Raw genomic sequence first — 21,652 nt, forward strand, 5'->3', positions numbered from 1 at the left:
GAGACATCAAGTCCTTCTTTTTCGGCTCATCTATTTTTCTTCCATTGGGGTAGAGAACATCTAACTGCATTACTTCCGTTGTTATCCTTTTTTTGATGTTGACAGTGGAAAAGGGGACCTCTTCGTTGTTAGAGTATTTGTAATGTAAGAGCAGAGGCTCTGACTGCTTAAAATTAATCCACTGTATTTTAAGCCACTCAACCTTTTGATCATTTCCCACATCCCCAGTTTTGACAACTTTGCGGTTTGTAATATTGTTCATAAGCTTTTCAAATGAAAAAAAGTCATCTTTTTCCATTTTTTTTTTACTTTAAATGGTGGCTTTTTTTGTGCTGACAAGATCACCCTGATTCCCAATCATCTGGTACATAAACTTCAGAGTGATACTTTTTTTCTTTTCAATAAGACCAAAATCTTGGTCACAGGCCAAATATGTATGCCCTGAGACTAAAAGTTTGTGGTCAATCTCAGTACAAAAATATTTAGGAGACGTAGCAATGTAATCACATAGTGCAGCTACTTTTATATTGCGGTTTTGACCGCCACATTGGTCACTGTACATGATCAGTTTTGAAGTTTTAACATGGTTTTCCACAAAATGTAAAATACATGATCCCACTTCCTCAGGGCCACGGGAGGCTACAGCCTCATTCCACACATACATGTAGCTGTCTTTAGTGGACAAATTGTGTATTCCTAAACAATACGTCCACAACTGCCGTTTGTAATAAACTGGCCCTGTGGATAGCACAGGTGTTGGCAATGTTTTCATTAAATCAAACGCAATCACGCTAACGTCATTTGAAGGATCCTTCCCTTTTTCAGCATCTACCCTGTAACCCGTTCGTGCTGATTCAGCTAAGCGCCCAGTGTAATTCTTGTTCAATTTTTACAGGCCTTTGTTCAGTTTCTGGCAATGATTTAAGTTTGATGTTATATGCATCACACTTACGGCAGCTGTCTGTGACTGGAGCATGAAAGTGATAATTAAAAATCATTATTAAAAACCTTTCTAAAGACAAAGGGTGAAACATGATCAACCTGATTTTCTTCAACATACATTTTGTACATGATTGAGATATTTAAGTTGGGCGAAAGATACTTTCGATTTGGATTTTTACCCTAGAGTAGTGGGAATCATAAGCTGGAAACTTACTAATGAAGTCCTTTACCTTTTGCAGCCTATGATCAGGGTTTTTATTTTTAGGGGCTTTTCCTTGTCCTCTCTTGTCTTTTGGTGGGGTTATGGCGTTGTCTTTATTTTTAATGGCCCGTGAAATTCTGCCATCACTTACTCCCTAGAACTTTTTTAAAATACTCCTTACATACCCTGACTTCTTCTCCACTTTCCTTTTTTAAGTTATAAATCCTTGTAAACATTCGTTTCTCTGAATTAGATTTTATATAAACTCTTTGTTTTTTGACAACTGTTTACTAAGTTATTTATAAAGGAGGTTTGTAGATTATGGTCCGCTAGGTCATAATAGGAATAAAATATTTTTTTTACAGTGTTCAGTCGGCAATTTAAGGTGACACTTAAGAGGGCAAGAGCAGTCACCAGGTGCAAAAACTTTTGCTTCAACAACATTTCCTTTTCTTGTGGTGTACTGCTTTCCTGAATTTCTGAGTCTTTTTCTAACATTTTGTTTCCAATTTTGAACATTTCTTTGCCTCTTTCGTGATTTTCTATTATCTTCAGTCGGTATTGTATCAGCTGCAGGCAGTTGGTGATAGTTTACCTTCATTCATGGTTCGTTGGAATAGGTACTTGTGAAACAACCGTATCAATACAATTTGTAAGTTTCAAGTGGAATGCTTTTAAACCAAAACAAACATGAAAGTAAACAAACAAATGGCTCAAGCCACAACAATGGAACAGAATGTGGGTTAGGCCACACACGGCTGTGGCTTGGGCCACTATTCAGTTTGCAGCTGACTCAAAGACCAATAATAAAACAAACAAACAAACTAGTGCTGCTATCTATCAGAAAAAATGGAAAAGGTGGCTTGGGTCGATATGCAGTATTTAGAATAGAGTGTTAGAGATATTCTAAGGCTCATATCTCAATATTGCTATTTTGTGTGTTAGGCCACTTGTCCGCTTAGCGCCTCAATTATGGATTAATAATTTGGTGTTATGAATCCTCCAAGACTAAATTCCTATTCGTTCTTCAAAAGAGGGTCATATGTGTCATTTTTGGACTCAGCCGATCTCAATCATGTAAAAGTTTTTAGAGAAAAAAAATTTACTTACTTTTCCCATTATATACATCCTGGAATGCTTGAAATTTAAAAATAAAGACTTGTTTCTAATAAAACAAACAACTTATAACCTCCGAGGAAATAACTGCTTAGCCCTTCCAAAACATAGGACATCCTTTTTTGAAAAACTAGTTTCATTCTTACGTCATCAAGCTTTTTTAAACTTACCCGCAAGGTTCAAAGAGGCCACTGACTAAAACTCTTTTAGGAATAAGTTGAAAAAGTTTTAATTCTAAAAGAATACCGCAGCATCCGTTGTTTTGAATTGCTAAAAAATTTTAGTCTTAAGGTATTTTATTTAGTTGTAATTATTTTATGAACTGACGATTGTTATGTAATTTACATTGTCAACAGCAATAAAGCATTTTGAGTTTGAATTTGATATTTTGAGCACTCGAGGAGCTTGATAAATTTCATTTCTATCTGCTGTTTGCCTGCATAACATCTCTAGAACAAACTATCCTGCAGATGAAATTTTTAATGAAGGTCATTTCTACATAGGAAACATCGAGTTCGATGATGGTGTATGTTTCTCCATGGGATTTGACTGAGAGTTTTGACATTGGTCTGATTGGTAAACGTGATTGCCACGAGAAAATTTCAGAGCATTTTAGAGAAAATGTTTAGACAAACTGAGTACAGTCATGTGATAATGTAACAAAGTACCACATGTAGCCTTACTGCTGCAAAACATCTCAAGAAAGATTGCATCTGTGGACCCTAAAGCCCTTAATTTACTTTACCTATAAGAAAATTCATTTCTACATAGACAATAATGATGTTGCTTGTTCTAAAAATGTATTTTCTGTATGAAAAACTATTGTTTGCCGAATGGAACAAACTGTAGTTTGTTCCATTCCTCAAATTTTGCATGCAACTTCAGCGAAGCCTTTTAAGCGATTGTGGTCTGGCGTAACACTATCTTGTAAATAAGAAAGGAATAATAGAATGGGCCTCATGTCTTCAATACCATCACACCGTAAAATTCACCCGACACTCACGTGAGGGTGAGGTGAATTACCACGGTCGCACTAATTACCCAAACCCGAAAACCTCCTGCAGGACTGGTGATTATTTATTACACCGTTTTATTCCTGAAGTTCATCTATGCCTAGAAAATGTTAGTGATTCCACAAAGCAGCTAAGGAGTTAAGTTCAAATATCTATTCAAATTGTGATTCATTACTTGGTATTACGTTTATGTTTTAAGAATCCGGATAATTTTACAATAATTTCTTTCCGTTAATAATAATATATATGACCAACTGATGAGGTGTCAATAACCTCCCCCAAATGAGGTATTTTGGGGGAGTCAAACTTTTTAAATATGAACCCCTAGCAAGTGACCCCCTCCTGTTAAAGCTGTTATAAAAAGAAGAAGAATGGTGCAAACTAGAGGTCTCTAATGTTACTATGTTGGCCAATTAAAGTTTGAATTTTTTTATAAAACCCCCACGGTTTAAATGATATCCAAAGTTATTGTAAGGTAGATAAAACATTCACTCACTCGTTATTTTGAGAACTTAGGACACAAAATCATAAAACAAGAATCAGCAAATATCAACAACCGTGATTAACATAGCATTTATTAGGTTTTGTTTTGTTTGACCGAAGCCCATTAGGAAGTCCTGGAAATACAAATAGCTGATTTGCCATGACATCTCTTATTGTTTACCAGTTAGTATGTGAGACACATTTAGGCCACTTTGACACAGTAACTGGACTGTGTAATGAAACAGTCTTCAAAGATTTGTCTACTGTACTGATATCATAAATTTAAGGTTTCAAATACCAGATGTAGAACGTCCTTCATCTGAATTAATTAATTCAATGCCATAATCATAAAACAGAGCGGATGCAATTAGTAGAATATTCGTCATTGGTTTGGTATTTTTTGTCACTCTAGTTATTAAAAACAGTGTCATATTCTGTAGTTATGAGTTTTGTAATAAAATGTCAGAATTACTGTAACGAGTCATAGTTAAGTAAACAAATTAAACCGTATATGATCGATTTATGTCATAACTACCGTGCATTTCCACCATGATAGTAATGTCGGTGTAACAATAAGCAATTCTGAAACAAATGGTGTGTCACTTCGTAACACTGACGTAGAAAGTAACACAAGGTTTATGCAATAATTTTAATCAAATACAAGGCTCAATAGGCGCAGTGCAGGAGGAGCTACTTTCATCGATGTACTAATTACGATGTAGCCTAGTTAGTCATGTTAGTTACTATTACATCAGATCCATCGCTTCTGGGCCGACCGTCTCCACTGGTACTGTGTCACATTCTCTACGATGAGATCGTGCCACAACCTTAACGACGTGGTACTTACGATGTAACCTAGTTAGTCATGTAGTATGTTACTATTACGTCAGATCCATCGCTTCTGGGCCGACCGTCTCCACTGGTACCGTGTCACATTCTCTACGATGAGATCGTGCCACAACTTTAACGACGTGGTACTTACGATGTAACCTAGTTAGTCATGTTTGTTACTATTACGTCAGATCCATCGTGTCTGGGCTCCCCGATCCTCCTTCACTACATTCACTACGATGTGATCCTGCCCCAACTTAAACGAGTGCTACTTACGATGTAACCTAGTTAGTCACGTTTGTTACTATTACGTCAGATCCATCGTGTCTGGGCTCCCCGGTCCTCCTTCACTACATTCACTACGATGTGATCCTGCCCCAACTTAAACGAGTGCTACTCACGCTGTAGCATAGTTAGTCACGTTTGTTACTATTACGTCAGATCCATCGTGTCTGGGCTCCCGGTCCTTCTTCACTACATTCACTACGATGTGATCCTGCCCCAACTTAAACGAGTGCTACTTACGATGTAGCCTAGTTAGTCACGTTTGTTACTATTACGTCAGATCCATCGTGTCTGGGCTCCCCGGTCCTCCTTCACTACATTCACTACGATGTGATCCTGCCCCAACTTAAACGAGTGCTACTTACGATGTAGCCTAGTTAGTCACGTTTGTTACTATTACGTCAGATCCATCGTGTCTGGGCTCCCCGGTCCTCCTTCACTACATTCACTACGATGTGATCCTGCCCCAACTTAAACGAGTGCTACTTACGATGTAGCCTAGTTAGTCACGTTTGTTACTATTACGTCAGATCCATCGTGTCTGGGCTCCCCGGTCCTCCTTCACTACATTCACTACGATGTGATCCTGCCCCAACTTAAACGAGTGCTACTTACGATGTAGCCTAGTTAGTCACGTTTGTTACTATTACGTCAGATCCATCGTGTCTGGGCTCCCCGGTCCTTCTTCACTACATTCACTACGATGTGATCCTGCCCCAACTTAAACAAGTGCTACTTACGATGTAGCCTAGTTAGTCACGTTTGTTACTATTACGTCAGATCCATCGTGTCTGGGCTCCCCGGTCCTCCTTCACTACATTCACTACGATGTGATCCTGCCCCAACTTAAACGAGTGCTACTTACGATGTAGCCTAGTTAGTCACGTTTGTTACTATTACGTCAGATCCATCGTGTCTGGGCTCCCCGGTCCTTCTTCACTACATTCACTACGATGTGATCCTGCCCCAACTTAAACGAGTGCTACTTACGCTGTAGCCTAGTTAGTCACGTTTGTTACTATTACGTCAGATCCATCGTGTCTGTGCTCCCCGGTCCTCCTTCACTACATTCACTACGATGTGATCGTGCCCCAACTTAAACGACGTGCTACTTACGATGTAGCCTATATTATTAAATTTGATTAGGCTTGGAGAAAGAAGCTCGATACTTATAAATCAACCTTGAGCTCACTGAATAAAAACGGTTCATAAAAATGAGCGAATGAAACCTGATTTGATTTCAATTTTCTGTCTTATCATTGCATAGGACACCAGTAGTTATTATATAGTAAGTATTTAAGTGCAGGTGTAAAGCAATGGAAACTATCTTAAAAGTAGTGTATAAATAAAGAGAGAGCTCATGTACTTCAAAGACGTTTATTAAGAAGAGTCAGAATGCTAGTACGGTGATCTGTTAGTTCATTCAAACGTTTGATGGTTTAGAGGAGATAGGATTTTGCAACGTTACAGAGAGTTACCTAATGCTCTAGAGATGATGTGAGATTTTGCAGCTTCAAGACAAAATAAACATATGGGAGGGAACCCACTTCAATCACTTGGAGAATACTGACTGAAATCGTTCGAATGATCGAATATTGCGTCCGCCAATCGTTGAAGGCGTACCAGATAACCAGAAAATTCAAATGATTGTCTGAATGAACTCGAATGTTTCAAACTTTTCGAATAAGCTTCCGAAAAAATGTTGATATTCCATCAACATAAGAACTATATAGGATAAAGTGATTCGGCGTCAACAAGAGAGCAAGTGCGGTGTTGCCGTTTTGATACGCAGTACTTGGTAGAGGAGGAGCAGACCACGAACATGAGACATTAGACAATCGTTTGGTTGAAAAGTAGAGACTAATAAGCAATGAAGGAATAATGATTTTTTGTTTCACTAAACGATGGCAAATGTTCGGAAAAATCCTGTTTTCTTCACAATCCTTCCATCGTCAAGAAACCTCAAATAATAAGCACTAATCGATACTCAGCATACTACGAGGCGTGTTCAGAAAGTAAGTAACGTTTCATTCTACTGCCGCCGAAATTCACAAATTGTTCACCCGCTAGCACGAATAAAAAAGTATTTATGTATTTATATTTGGTGGTTTATATTGGGTGGTTTATATTTATTAAGCAGATTATTCGTATTAAAAACATCCGGTACATGCCACATCCAATGATCCATTGCGCGGATGAACATATTGAAATGGAGCAACCGAGTTTTCTACACGGCAAACTGACGCTGTCTTCACCTAGATTACACTATTGTTATACCTTGTAGTCTGGGTGTCTCTGATGACGAAACTTTGTAAAGAGTTCGTTTTGAGCGTTTTCGTCGCCAACTTATTTTTTGACCTCTTCAGACAAACATGACTCCACATTCCATTCGCTACACTGAGAGGAAGGCGAACTGCAGCTAAACTCAACATTTACATTTTGAAGTGTTGAACGTACTAGTCCAGGAGCTGAGGGACAATTTGAATTTTATAAGCAAGCACATAACCAGGGTTTTCTTTAAATCAATAGACAAATTATTACATAAATGTTATCTTTGAAAAATGTGATTTCAGCTAGCTTTGATGGCGATCGAAATAGGAAGGTATTGAAAATGTTAAGAATATAAATACATATTTTTTCTCAAATTATGTTTATCCTAGATTGAGACAGTTAAAACTCTGGGACATAAATAATAGTTACATTACCGTTCAAGGACGTAGCTAGTAAGGGTGTCCAAGGGGTCCGGACCCTCAAAATTATAATTTTTTCAATTACTTTTTTAGTAAATGTTTGTTATTATTTAAATAATACATCGTTCACAAGATCGTTCTTAACAAAGAAACGTGTCAATAACTTTTTAAGGAAAAAATGGAGCCTTACTTTCTGTCCACTACGCGAAAATATCAGCGGTCTGTACCCCTCCCCATATTTTTCCTGGCTATGTACTTGTCACCGTTGGGTGAATAGGTAAAGAAAGTAGCCACTTTAAGGATCTGTACATGATTATTTGACGATGATTTAATACTTTAATTACTGACGCGTCTTACAGTGTTGGTTTTAAGTGCGTCAAGCTAAGAAAAATATGATCCGAGAAAAATTATCATTTTACTACTTTTAACCCTTTCATACGCTCCCTTTTCGTAAAGTTTGTAACTATAAAACTGGAGCTGCTGACGATAAAATATCTTTCTTAGAAGAAATTATCAATTTTAATGAATCTAAGGTTGCGTGCTTATACAATGCAAATGGCTCTCGGATCCTGTTTTATAACTCATATAATATAAGTTAAATAATAAAACGTCATATTTTATAAATTTCCAACTGTACAGACTTAAGCTAATAAATTTTAACATTTGGAAGTTTTCTTAAAAAAATATCCACATTACAGTTTATATTGTTAAATATAGTAACAAAGAGCCAAGTAATGACTTCGATATCCCAATCAACAAATCCACCTTCTGACTATTAATAGTCGCCCATTAGCCATTACGTTGAATATTTATGAAGACGTGTGACATGTTAACAATCACGTTCTGTTTATGGAACTAAGTGCTACTATACATATTTTGCGCTTTTATTGAAACATAAACTATGTATCTATGTAAATGAAAGCAGATATTAAAAGAACATGTTCTGTAAATTTCTTATACACATGGATGTTCTAAGATTGGCAATTTTTCACAATATTATAAAAGTCCCTAAAAGCAAAAGAACCTTCACACTTTAAAATATATTGTCATATCGTGTTAATGAAACTATACCGATACTATGGAGTGTCGAAGGGCTCAACAGAACGTAAAGAAGAGTTACTACACGCAATTTTACCTTTTGATTACAGTACTAGAGTAGATCTTCTTTGAACCAAGAGAAACCTATGTACTAATTTTCAAGTCTTTAGGGGCCTTTACTATCATGATATTGCACAGAAGGATACACAGACGGATAAACAAACGGACGGATTGTTCTTTTGACTTCTTGTTCCAAAAATCAACAGGATGGTTCCTTGGACTAAGAAAAACTATGTACCAATTTTCAAGGCTTTAGATACCCTTAATATCGTGATATCGCAAGAAGAATAGAATGACGGACTGCACTTTGACTTCTGGACATAAAATAAAGGTTCCTTGAGGTGAAAAAAACCTATAAACCAATTTTGAACTCTAGAACCCTTAATATTATGGTGCAAATTAACCAGAACAATATTTTAATAACACACCACGCTGCCAAGTCAAATCAAATTTTCAAACTGAAGCTCTCCCACTATTTGGAAGTGAGACAAGCGTAGGGTGAGCTCCTCTCTCACGTTTTGAAAAGTCTGAAGTGGTATTTGGTTGCAGGCTTTAAAAATCCTGTTTCTTAAATCTTCAACGTTTTGTACTGGTGTTTTTAAATGTAAGTGTATAAACTTCATTATAATTTTGACGACCTATTGTTTTGGATGGGCAAGAGATTGCGAACTCTGGTTTTCACCATTCTTTAAGATTGTTTATGCTCTTCAAAATGAGCAGTCACTTGAGAGGGGTCTACGTTTGAAATATGTAAGTTTCCCCAAAATCCCGCATCTTTGGTGAACACAAAAATGTTCACCAAAGAATCAAATCAAACTCAATCAAATCAAATGAAACTTCCTTTCTACATTGCAACACTACCCAAAGGATATCACCTTAAACAACTTTAGAAATAAATAGAGGGGGAGGTCCTGTATTTTTATATAAAATACAAAATTGTTATAAAACAAACCGTAGTTTTAAATACGGGATTGTTGATGCGTCAGATGGTCTAACTCGATGCCATTAGTCATTTAGGTAATTCAAGATCATTTAACTCAGAAACCAGTACTAGAGTGATCTGTTTCTTGATGGTAAATTGCATACTAATGTGTGGGAATAATTGTGTTGGAGCTGAACATTCATACACTCTCTCCTGTTTTGATTTAGAAGCCATGCAACGAGGTCCTTATACAACGAAGAGTACAGAAAATATAGAACCCATAATTCTTTCTGGAGCATTGCTGACAGTGCGATCCGACGGTCAGACTTAGAATCTAACATTGTTGAACATACCGCATCGCCAGAAAACTTTGTTGACTGGTCTTGGTCATTAACCCCGGCGAGACGGCTCTGATTGGGTCGGCTTAGATTGGTAGCAACGGGCTCAATCACGACGTATTCTTGTGTTAGATTTTAGAGATATCCCATCTTCACAACTTGTGTTAGATCTTGCATTTGCGAACGGTCTAAGGTGTCGGACTTTAGGTCAGAGTTATAGATAGCGCAGGTTCAAATTCCTTTCTGAACTCTTGTGATCTGTGATCACTTTTTATCAACAACGTCGTCCTTAGGCTGTACCGACTCCTCTTTTATTCTGCTTGATAAGATCCCCGACCAGTAGTCCATGAGGACATCATGCAGAATGAGGCTAAAAAGTGGATCGGCATCCCATTTTCTTAAGAAAATTTTCCCTCAAAACCTAAGTTATCTCTCTTAAACTGAAAACCAATAACTGTATGGTGTCATGCCTAAAATTAACAATAATTGTATTTTTCTATGAAAATTAATTAGCAAGTATAAATTACCAAGTACCAAACCATAAGAAGAAAAATTAACATTTAAAGTCAAAATTTGCGAGTAACAAGGCGTACAACAATTATCGTAAAGGGACTATACATTCATATGACTTTTGAAATTTAAAATGGTTTCTGTGTATTAAATTAAATTTTCTTATGCATTGTTTAAAGACATGTTTTATTGTTGAGCAAAAATAAATAAACATGTCCGTATGGAACATTTATATGCTTCGTTTTAATACAAGATTCATTAAAATTAGAACTAAATAACTTAGACGCTGGAGTTAAAGACACTCATTCTGCGCAGAAAAAGTGCCTACAAACAACTATTACGCACATAATTTACTACACTGCAATGTAAGTAGCGTAGAATGATATGCAGGCGTTATTCAGAATCAGTTAATCCGCTATAAATAAACGTGGAGTTACAACGTGTTAGTTGAATTTTAAAATATGAACTACTGTAAAAATATTACATTATAAAACAAAAAAAATAACATTAGTTTTTCTACAAAAATATTCGTGTTCTTAAATAAAACATTACAACTGAAATTGGGCGTTCAAAATTGCACTTGATGAATAATTTGGTACATCATGACCTCTATATAAAATGTGGTGGAATCATCTTCTAATGCATTCTAAATTTTAAGAAAGAATATTTGTTATTAAACCGTTCAAAACATAGGGTAGGTATTATAATGTTATTCAGTTTCTTATTGCAAAACTGGAAAAATAATTTATATCCTACTTTGACACAACCAGTAAGAGGTATTTTATTTTTGAAATGTCATATATAATTTGGTAATAAATACTGTGTTTATTAAGTAAAGAAACTAAAATTCTGTATCCAACTGTCATCTGTTAAGTTCGTATACTGTCCAAGCTGTGAGATCGCTCTCCAGCGACACACGCGCGGCCCACAACTGCTGTCTGTCTGTCTTCCGCTCCTTACCTTGGAATTCCAGGTCGGAATTATAGTTCGAATTATCTGCCTCCTATCTGGTCGTCTTAAAACGTAGTGATGGAGTACTCCAGAGTGATGTTACTCCAGTGAGGACGTTGGGTTAATTCTTTCCTTGGTTGTATTATATTGTAGCGATAACTTACCCACTTATATGTATGGCTGTTGAGTGGATTATCTGCCTTGTCTTTGGTTGTCTTATATTGTAGCGATAATTCACCCATCCCACTTATGGGTGTTGGGTGAATTATCTGCCTCCTATCTAGTCTTCTTAAAACGTAGTGATAGAGTACTCCAGAGTGATGTCATTCCAGTGTGGACGTTGGGTGAATTCTTTCTTGTAGCTGGTTAAATTATGCTGTTTACCCATCCTACTTCTGGGTGTTGAGTGAATTATCTGCCTTGTATCTGGTCGTCTTAGGCGACTCACCCAACCGCTTCTGGGTGCTGCGCAAATTGCTTTCCTTATATTCGGTTATCTTATTGTAGCAATAATTCACCCATCCCACTATGGGTGTTGGGTGAATTATCTACCTTTTATTTGGCCATCTTAGAACGTGAAGATAATTCATCCATACCCTGGGGGTAGGATGTATCAAGAAGAATGGGTATTGTGGATTATAGCCTCTTTACTATAATGTCCGTACTAATCTATTACAATACCTTTCTCTGTTATTTTCCAAGTTTCTGTCAATATAAAAGTTCTTCCCGATTAAGTTTCCTATACAAGGTGGGAGAATACTACACCACATCTCGCATAACAGGGTTTTCTGAGGTTTCATGCAAACTTTCAAGTCTACTGCTCGTCTCATTAGGTTACATGTGTTACTTACTATATCACATGTTAAAAAGGCATTATTGTATTCGGTTTGTTTATAAATTTATTTACTCTACTATTTTCTTGTTGCCATCACGGTTTATAAAATCAATGTGAAATTGTTAGCTAACGTTCACCCAACTCCCATGAAGTGACATGCATCATCACCGAATTCAATGTTGCCTATACATAAATGAAGCTTCATTCAAAATTCCTAGTCTGTAACTCAATATTTTTCGGGATATCCTGCGGACAGAAAGACGGGGACAGAAATGGATTTTGTCAGCCCTCGAGTATTAACCTTCGCTAACGCTCAGCCAATTAATCTGGATATGACTAAACTTGTTATTCGATATTGGTTATACAATATTGTCTCATTTGATATATTTCAACCTGGTATTGGCATGCCTATTCCAAGGCAATGAAAAATCTATTCCTTTTATTTTAGATTGAGGGAAAGTAAGTCCAAATATATTTATTCGGATTTAAAGGGCCGAATAAAAGAGATGGGGGATCTGAATAGCCCGTTGTTAAACTATAACATTTAAAAGTTGTTCTAGAATTGTCTATTTAATTAAATATTAGATTTTTCGGACATATACATCAGATCATATTAATACAGTGTTTTTTAAACTCAGCAAACCCTATAAAAAAATACAAGTATTAATATTCTAGCGTTTAAAAAAATACTAATTTTTGCTCTTAAACAAGAATTGACATGTTGTACAAATAGGAAAGAAACCTAATTAATCTGGAGTTGTATAGTTAATGCTATAAATTTGTTTTGGCTTTCAAACACTTATATAAATAAACGACAAAACGAGTTTAATTCAATGTCCACACAGCTTAGTTAATTTTTATGAAAACTGTCCTAAGAAACGTTTTTACAAATGCTGACATAAACATTGATAAGAATACGCCAACTACAATTAAATACAGGATATACGTTTACGGAGATGCAGGAAGCTCCACCTCACAAATGAAACTGCAACATCGATTAACGACCTTATAGAAGGCAGTGGCTATGTTTAGTCTCGATTGTTGCATGACCTTGATTTATTTATAGTAGCCACAATCAAGGCGGCACTTCTTGTTCTTCTCCCTGACTGGCCGCACTACGTCACGGCAACAGTACCAACCTGGCGGAACGCGATATCCCGCTGTTACCAGCTGATTCCCGCCAGATAACAAGAATTTTTTATATCCTGGTAATAATATCCACTGCGCCATAACAAGGACGGCAGGAAGTTGGAATTGAATACGTGTATTTATTAAATGGTCATGTTAAAATAACCACAGTAACTGGCTTCAATGATGGTATTTTCCGTTTTCACTTCTTAAACCAAATTGCCTTTCTTAGTTCACTAACATAATAAAGTGGTTGCGTCGGTTTATAGTGACAATATCCCATATAATACAAAATTGTAATTTAAACTTTGATGTTATTAGTTAAAACTGAACTCCCCACGAATTGAGTGAAAATTATTACTGATGTACTCTGTTGAATTTACTACTACTACTATTTTTTTTTAATTTTTAGTACTATTTAATGATCAATTGAAAACTTTTATGGCTGAAAGTTAAAACATTGTATTGCCTAAGATGTATAGCCTATTAGACATTAGAAAATTATCGTAACACCAATTAAACATGTCCTGTTACAAAAAATCGTAGTATGTTTATTTGGAACTGTATCTTAGGAACAAAAGAACAAACATTAGAAATAATATGTTTTAATAAAGATATATTTCTAAATAATATTTACCAAATATCTTTTGGTTTATAATTTTAGAAATGATTAAATATTTTTACCACTATTTACAATTTAGTAAGCTTCGAGCTGCATATCTGGAAAATCTGTTTTCTCAACGATTACATTATTACTATTGCTTTAGCATATATTATCTTAAGAAACATATGATTATTTTGTATTTTAATTTGATTTAACTGAATTTGGTCTATTGGGAATAGTCGTTTCAAATGTGCTCCACCCAACCACACTGACATTTGTTGGAAGCTCTGATGTTGTTGCTAGGCATGTTGTTGTTGTTGCCTGTTGTTATAGTTGCCTGTTGTTGTGGACAGGTCGCAGAGTATGGGCCGAATCACCTTTGAGGACCGGTCCAGTCTCTTCAACACCTTGAAACTCCGGTAACTTTCGCATGCACTTGCATGTTACTATCGACTCATCGCACTCTTGCAATATTGTTTACAAACTATATCAAATTATCACAAAATGCTAAGGTTTAAGTACACAATCACTGAACTCATGCAACTTTACCATTTATTGAAATAATTATGTAATATTGTATTACAATAATAAATAAATCGATTTATGTCACTTTTTTAGAACCAAATTCATACTTTCACAAATGTCTCCTAAAAGTATCTGTACACATTATCTCAGTCACATACAAGTTAAGACGGGTTAATATTATAAAATGGAATAGCTTTGTATTAAATAACTATTTATTAGTCTGAAAAACATTGAAGCAACTCATTATTGGTCTTTTAAATATTATACCGTTTTCATCTAATTGAACCAGACGAACCAATTTTACGTACATACTATATTATTTTCATTAAAATCTATCTCCATAATTCCAATTAATTGTATGTGTTTGTGTGTTCAAAGGAGATAACTAATATTATTTTCGCAATCCTTGCATGAAATGTAAGACACTACGGGGGTATAAAATCATGCTGATGCATACATATCCATTTTTTGCAATTGAAATAGTTAAGTTTCACATGTGCACGAATTTATTTTTGAAGATGTGAACGTAAATGAATGTTTAATTTGAAATTCTAAATATTCCCATTCACTTTTCCTGAAATGCTAATCGCAAGTGGAATAACAATATACTTAATAATGTAAAAACAATGTTATGTTTTTGTTGTATTGCATTTACAGCTCGTTATCAAACAACAGAAACAAATCAATAAAGACTCGTCGTTATCTATATTGACTGCATTATCTAACCTAATACGAGATCATCCATCCAACAAACAGCGAATTGCGCGATGACTTTTGTTGTGGGAACAATTAAAATGCATACAAAGCTGGGGTATAATTGTTTCCATAGTATTCATTGTTTTAGTTTATATTTTTAATGTATTGTTTTCCGAGTAGATGACGCAAGGCGTTTGACGTGTTTTGTAGCGTCTAATCAATTTAAAGATATCTTAAACATTAACTTCACTGTTATTGTTCAAATTCATTGTGATAAATATTGTAAAATTTGTGTTGTGTTTTGAGTCAAGGGAAATTTAACACACAAATGAAGCTTGGTTATATCTAAACAGTACCTAGTTTGCAGGAGCAAGGGCATATTGTGTTTTATTGCTAGGTTTTAATATCACAAAAACCAACTGTAACAAAATAAATTGGATTATTTTAATACTTCTTTTTCGTTTCAATAGTACTTCGTTTTCGATAGTTCTATTTCATTATCCACACAAAGCGACAACAGATTCTTGCTGATGGAAAGTAAATACACAAACAACTCGCGTACAGACGACTTTGGGTCAAATGTCATACTATCTATTTATTGTTGATCATGACTTTGGATTCTAATATGATACGTTAAACCGTGTAAACACATAGTTTTCTTAAATTTAACAGTGGATATTTTACCAGGGGTTTATTTAGAAGGTAATGAATTCTGAGTGTGTTTCTCAGATATATGTTTTGGGGATTTATGTAAACTTTGGGTCTAGATTCTTGTATTGAGGGTTGGAGGTTTGGGACGAATGCCACAAATTATTTTAAACTCACCACATTTGCTCGCATTCCCGACATATGAAATGTAGACTGTGTAAAACCAGGAGTTTATTAAATATGAACTATAAACAAGTGTAACGCACGTCAGACTTTGGCTAGCGTGGGAGACTTCGCTTTCGCTCCGCAGCGGTCAACATCCTGGCCAGGAGGGCGGCTCCAGTTCGACTAATATTTACCATTTTCATTTTAGATATAGAACTAGTACAGGTGAAGCTTCAAACTAAATTTAACTATCAAATTTAATTTAGCTATCGCTTATGGAAACACACTGACAGACATCTGCTTTCGTCATCCATTGGTGAGAGAGACTATGCTAAGTGGTCAACCAATTAAACCACATTTTGGGTAATTTTAAATCTATGAAGAACGTTTAAAGGGCAGAGCTCTAGATTTTAAAATTAATACATTTATTGTAAGATTCCTTGTACATCTTCTGTACACAAGCAGACAAAAACTGCGTTCACTTGGGTCTAAATAACTATGGAAATTCGAGGGTGGTCTGAAAAGTTTGCATAAAGGATACAAGAAATTTTTTCAAAACTATTTAAGGTCACTATCGTAGGAATATACAAATACTCGTATAAGAGTAATACTAGTTTACTATTTTAAAACAATGAGCTGCTTATCATCGCGGTTTTATCCAGTTCTGAACTATCCTAGTTTTATCCAAACTTCAAGACTCTGAGTTCTTGCAAAATTTGTTTGAAAATCTGTTAATTTTTTCGTACTTAACAGCCAGACAAGAAAACCCTTTAACTTGAACAAGCTCCTTCGATCCCATTTTTCACCAGTAGTCATAGTCAACTCAACATAGTAAAACGCCTTTTAATTTTAAGCTTATTATGAAAATGGCATTCAGATTTGTATGAAACGAACTAATCCATCAAAGCAATTTCATCACACGTGTTAATATGTTACTAAATATCTAAAGAAGTAGAACGATTAATCTTCAGAATATATTCTATTTCATGATTCGTTTATTCTATGTTTTCTATTTGCCAACATAAGACAATGCAATTTGAGTTTCTTTTTGACAGTCATAAAATCAAGACTTCCGCTAATCCGAAGTTTGTCATTTGTAATAGTGATGTAAAAGTAGCAGAAAAAGAGTTTCACACTAAATTTCAACAATCTACTCTATTTTTTCGATACTTATAGCGCGTACAGACAGACAGAAATAGGATATGGTTCATCAGCAAATTGTAGAAGAGACATCGCTAAACGCCCAGTCAATAACGAAATTGGTCTTTTGCGCCCAATTTTACATGTGAGAGGGAGGAGGCGAAAGAAATTAGCTGCAAAAGGCTACATATTGGTATGCGAGGGAAGAGACTTAATTATTTAGTTATACAAATTCGGCGGTTTTAGTTTATTATAACACTCGAGAATTTTCACCTGTAACTATCGCAAAGACAAAAATAATTTTTATTTGAAACCCAATCGGAGCAGTAAACAGTATGTTGTCGGGAAACATTTTTGAAATTAATGCCCCAGACATATTTATGTCTGATTTCTTATCTCCTTTCAAACCAATTTCTCAATATGTTTTGAAAATCTGGTGCCTCAAAAACGATATTATTATTCTATATCGTTATAAAAATAATAAATTTAGTTTGTTGGTTGAGCGTTAACGAAGCCTATCACTCGAGGGGCTGAAAACAATGGTTTCTGCCTACCTGCCGGTTTGCACGATATCTTGAGAACTTCCTGCACAGAACACATTAAATTTAGCATCAAGCTTCGTTTCTAAACTGGTAATGTCAAGTTCATTGACGGTGAACGTTAGCAAACATTTTAAAATTTGGCTTTAATGGGAACCGTGATGGCAACGTGGAAGTCGGAGAACAAACGAATTTGTTTACAAACTCAGTACGGTGATTTAGAATTTAGTATATGATAATAACATATGTAGCCTAACTATCTGTGAGATATCTCGAGCAATATTTTGTGAGTAGACTTTAAATTTGACATAAAACTGATTTGTGCACATCCATCCATGGGGTTTGGCTGAGCGTCATTGTAGCCTATCACTCAGTAGGCTGGCATAATTTATCTTCTGTTTTATACCTGTCTATCTGTCCGCAGATACCATCTTGTTTTATTGCAATGGACAGGCGTAACCCCCTCTCTAATTAATTACACCTAAGACCACTTTTTATTTATGGACTTTAAATCGAAGTACGTCTGAAAACTGTATAATTGTAATGTGTGGAGTGAATATATACTATGAAATGTAATATGATGGGAAGGAATCGATTAAAAAAAATATTAATATATTTTAAACTCCTTAATTTATACATAATTAGAAATCGTATAATTTTCATAAATCATGTTTAATTTAAGAAATGGTATTTCCTAAATTAATGTTTTATTATAAAAATGTAATCCCCTTAATTTAAGATTAATGTACATACTTAAAAATACGCGTAATATTTCTTTAGCAGTTATTCATTAACCCTGGCTACAGCATTTTCTTAAAGGATCACCTGAAAGACTAACTTTCCAATCGAGTCTTAAAAAACTCTTCTATGTTTCCTGTGTTTAGAGAAGGGGCCATCGCTGTAGTATGATTGAAAAAGAACTTTAACTAGCAAAAACCAATCTTACCACTTTAAACCGCATTGGTTCTGTTTCCACATTAAACTGTAGGTTTCTTTATTATGTATAGCAATACTCCACAGGTTACACTCACTCATTTTATACCCATCACACGAATGCTCGCGTATTAATGAGGCGATGCTTATTGAATGATGATTTTGTTTTGAGGAACGAGTTTAATATTTATGATGAAGCATTAATAGGCTCCAAGAAGTCCTGTCTAATTAACTACTATTACTTATGCCATTCATACTGGAGATTTACTGCCAGTTAAAAAATAACAAAATTCATTGCTTCAAGTGACGTCAGTATATGTATCTGCTCTTCTGTTTCTTTAAAGACCCTTTCGTGGTTTTTCAAGTTGTGTTTTGAATGCTTATGGTAGGTTAAATAAATTAAAGCTACAATTAAGTACGCATTTGATGACATTTAAAACCTGAAGTTAGAAGCCCGATAAACAGTTATCAAATAAATTGGATTTGGGTTTTACGTTTTGAAATCCTAAAAAGAATTGACCACAGTTTGACACAGAAAACAGCTGTTTTAGAGGTTAAACACTACTTTCATGACAATATTCAGAACAGCTGTTTCTACATGACGATGTCTGGCTTACCTGTAAATGGTGAAGTGGCATGGTGGTGGCAGGCTGCAGGTTTGTAACCTCTGCCGCGCAGCCCCGTGTTTATATCGTACCCTTATCTCTGCCAGGCTACGGACAATCAATTAGAAATGATAATCCGAGCTAATCAGCTGTTAAAATAACCGCGGTGCCGATTGGGCGGGAATAACGGGTGAAAAGAGAATTGTAAGAGGCATTAGGATGCTCTTAGCCTGATTGCAGAGGCAGAATAATGATTACGACGAAAATAGACGAAGAATCTGCTGGTTACTTTTGATTATAAATAATTAACTAAGTGGTGGAATTATAACCTCAGTTCTTCTCTTTTAATAAGCAGCGAAATTACAGGTGTTTTTCTTTTGTAAACGCTTTTATGAAAAAAGATGCACAATGAGACTTTCTTGTATATATTTATGTTTTCAACTATAGAAAGGTTTAACTTTAGAATGGATAGAAAATTGTTCATCTTAAACGAATACAAACATTATTTTGTAATTGCTAAATATTGTAATATATAGATTTGATAAAAGTCATATCTTAATAGGTAGCTGGATTTTTAACAGCTTTGATATAATTTTGGTTGTAGATACCAAAATATTCACTAATATAATGTTTCGATAGATGCAATAAACCACTAAAAGTTCGTTAAAAAAATTATAATAAGGACTTCAGGAGAAATCCTCCTCCTGCATTTTCTAAATGAAACTTTAGAGTGATTTCAGAATAGACTGTTATAGATCGTTATGCCTTATAATTTGATGTCGTTTTAAGGTTAATTCAGGGTAAACGTAGTGCTATTGTATCTATTAATTGGAGATCGGTTTTAAGGTGATTTTCAGAAAGATGTCAAAAAGATTTCTTAACGTACTTGCAAATTTGATGTCTGTTTTAAGGTGATTCAGCGTAGATATGCCTATTGTATCTATTAATTGGAGATCGGTTTTAAGGTGATTTTCAGAAAGATGTCAAAAAGATTTCTTAACGTACTTGCAAATTTGATGTCTGTTTTAAGGTGATTCAGCGTAGATATGCCTATTGTATCTAATAATTGGAGATCGGTTTTAAGGTGATTTTCAGAAAGATGCCAAAAAGATTTCTTAAACGTACTTGCAAATTTGATGTCTGTTTTAAGGTGATTCAGCGTAGATATGCCTATTGTATCTATTAATTGGAGATCGGTTTTAAGGTGATTTTCAGAAAGATGTCAAAAAGATTTCTTAACGTACTTGCACATTTGATGTCTGTTTTAAGGTGATTCAGCGTAGATATGCCTATTGTATCTAATAATTGGAGATCGGTTTTAAGGTGATTTTCAGAAAGATGCCAAAAAGATTTCTTAATGTACTTGCAAATTTGATGTCAGTTTTTGATTCAGCGTAGATATGCCTATCGTATCTGCTAATTGGAGATCGGTTTTAAGGTGATTTTCAGAAAGATGCCAAAAAGATTTCTTAACGTAGGCCTACTTGCAAATTTGATGTCAGTTTTAAGGTGATTCAGCGTAGATATGCCTATTGTATCTGCTAATTGGAGATCGGTTTTAAGGTGATTTTCAGAAAGATGCCAAAAAGATTTCTTAACGTAGGCCTACTTGCAAATTTGATGTCAGTTTTAAGGTGATTCAGCGTAGATATGCCTATTGTATCTGCTAACTGGAGATAGGTTTTAAGGTGTTTTTTTAAGTAGACCGTATTATACTTGATAATTGGATGTCGGCTTTAAAGTGATTCAGGGTATGCGTAGGGTTATTGTACATACTAATTGGAAGAAATGTTTGGTAACTAAACAATTTAGTTTATTTTTATGGTCTTTCTAAATATTAAATATTTTAAAAATATATAAAGCACAGTACATTTTTAAAACACATCCTGTTTCCTTAACCGAAGATGGCGATGTCACTTCTACATACACGACTAAAATATTCATTACAAAATCGTTAGTTTATAAAACGGTAAATAAATGAAAATACATACATTAATTTACCGATATCAATCTAAAAACACATTTTGAATCTTCTGAAATTACGATTTTAATACTTACTTAAACAGGTTATGTGTTATTGATGCAATTTGAAGTGAATCGATGTAACAAAGCCTTTTGTTATAGTAGTACAATTAAGTAGAAAATAATTTTAAAATGTGTAAGAAACTTTGGTTATAACAGACAACCCTCCATTTTAGGAATAACATTATTAAGGCGCAATGCGGCAATATAATGACACATTAACTTTGCCTATCCCAACTACATGAGGGGGAATGCTCCGCCCTTTTCAGAATAGACAAATGGTGTTCTCTAGATTATTTTAAATGATGCATCCTACATATCTTGGTTCACGTTCCTTTCAAATTCCGCAATATGCAAAATATTAGTCAAAATTTATCAGAGTAGCATACGCGTAAAACTTTATTAAATGTTTTTTAGTATTTTGTATTAAA

The 21,652-nt window shown here is 34.9% G+C and overlaps 2 protein-coding genes across 3 annotated transcripts in view; one reads left to right on the forward strand and one right to left on the reverse strand.

Annotated features, from left to right (window-relative positions):
• LOC124359997 overlaps nt 1-19,244 on the reverse strand; it is a 53,905-nt gene extending 34,661 nt beyond the window's left edge. The window contains exon 1 of the mRNA XM_046813219.1: nt 19,212-19,244. Coding sequence (XP_046669175.1) covers nt 19,212-19,232 — 21 coding nt within the window. The 5' untranslated portion in view covers nt 19,233-19,244. The remainder of the gene's footprint in view (nt 1-19,211) is intronic.
• The window catches only part of LOC124359994 (STE20/SPS1-related proline-alanine-rich protein kinase), a 128,766-nt gene that overhangs the window by 10,978 nt on the left and 96,136 nt on the right, over nt 1-21,652 (forward strand). Inside the window, exon 2 of one of the 2 annotated variants that reach the window (XM_046813212.1) lies at nt 14,302-14,367. The exons of the other annotated variant lie outside the window; for it this stretch is intronic. Coding sequence (XP_046669168.1) covers nt 14,302-14,367 — 66 coding nt within the window. The remainder of the gene's footprint in view (nt 1-14,301; nt 14,368-21,652) is intronic. 2 annotated transcript variants of the gene reach the window in all.

The sequence above is a fragment of the Homalodisca vitripennis genome, chromosome 4, assembly GCF_021130785.1.
Source record: "Homalodisca vitripennis isolate AUS2020 chromosome 4, UT_GWSS_2.1, whole genome shotgun sequence".
Lineage (NCBI taxonomy): Eukaryota > Metazoa > Arthropoda > Insecta > Hemiptera > Cicadellidae > Homalodisca > Homalodisca vitripennis.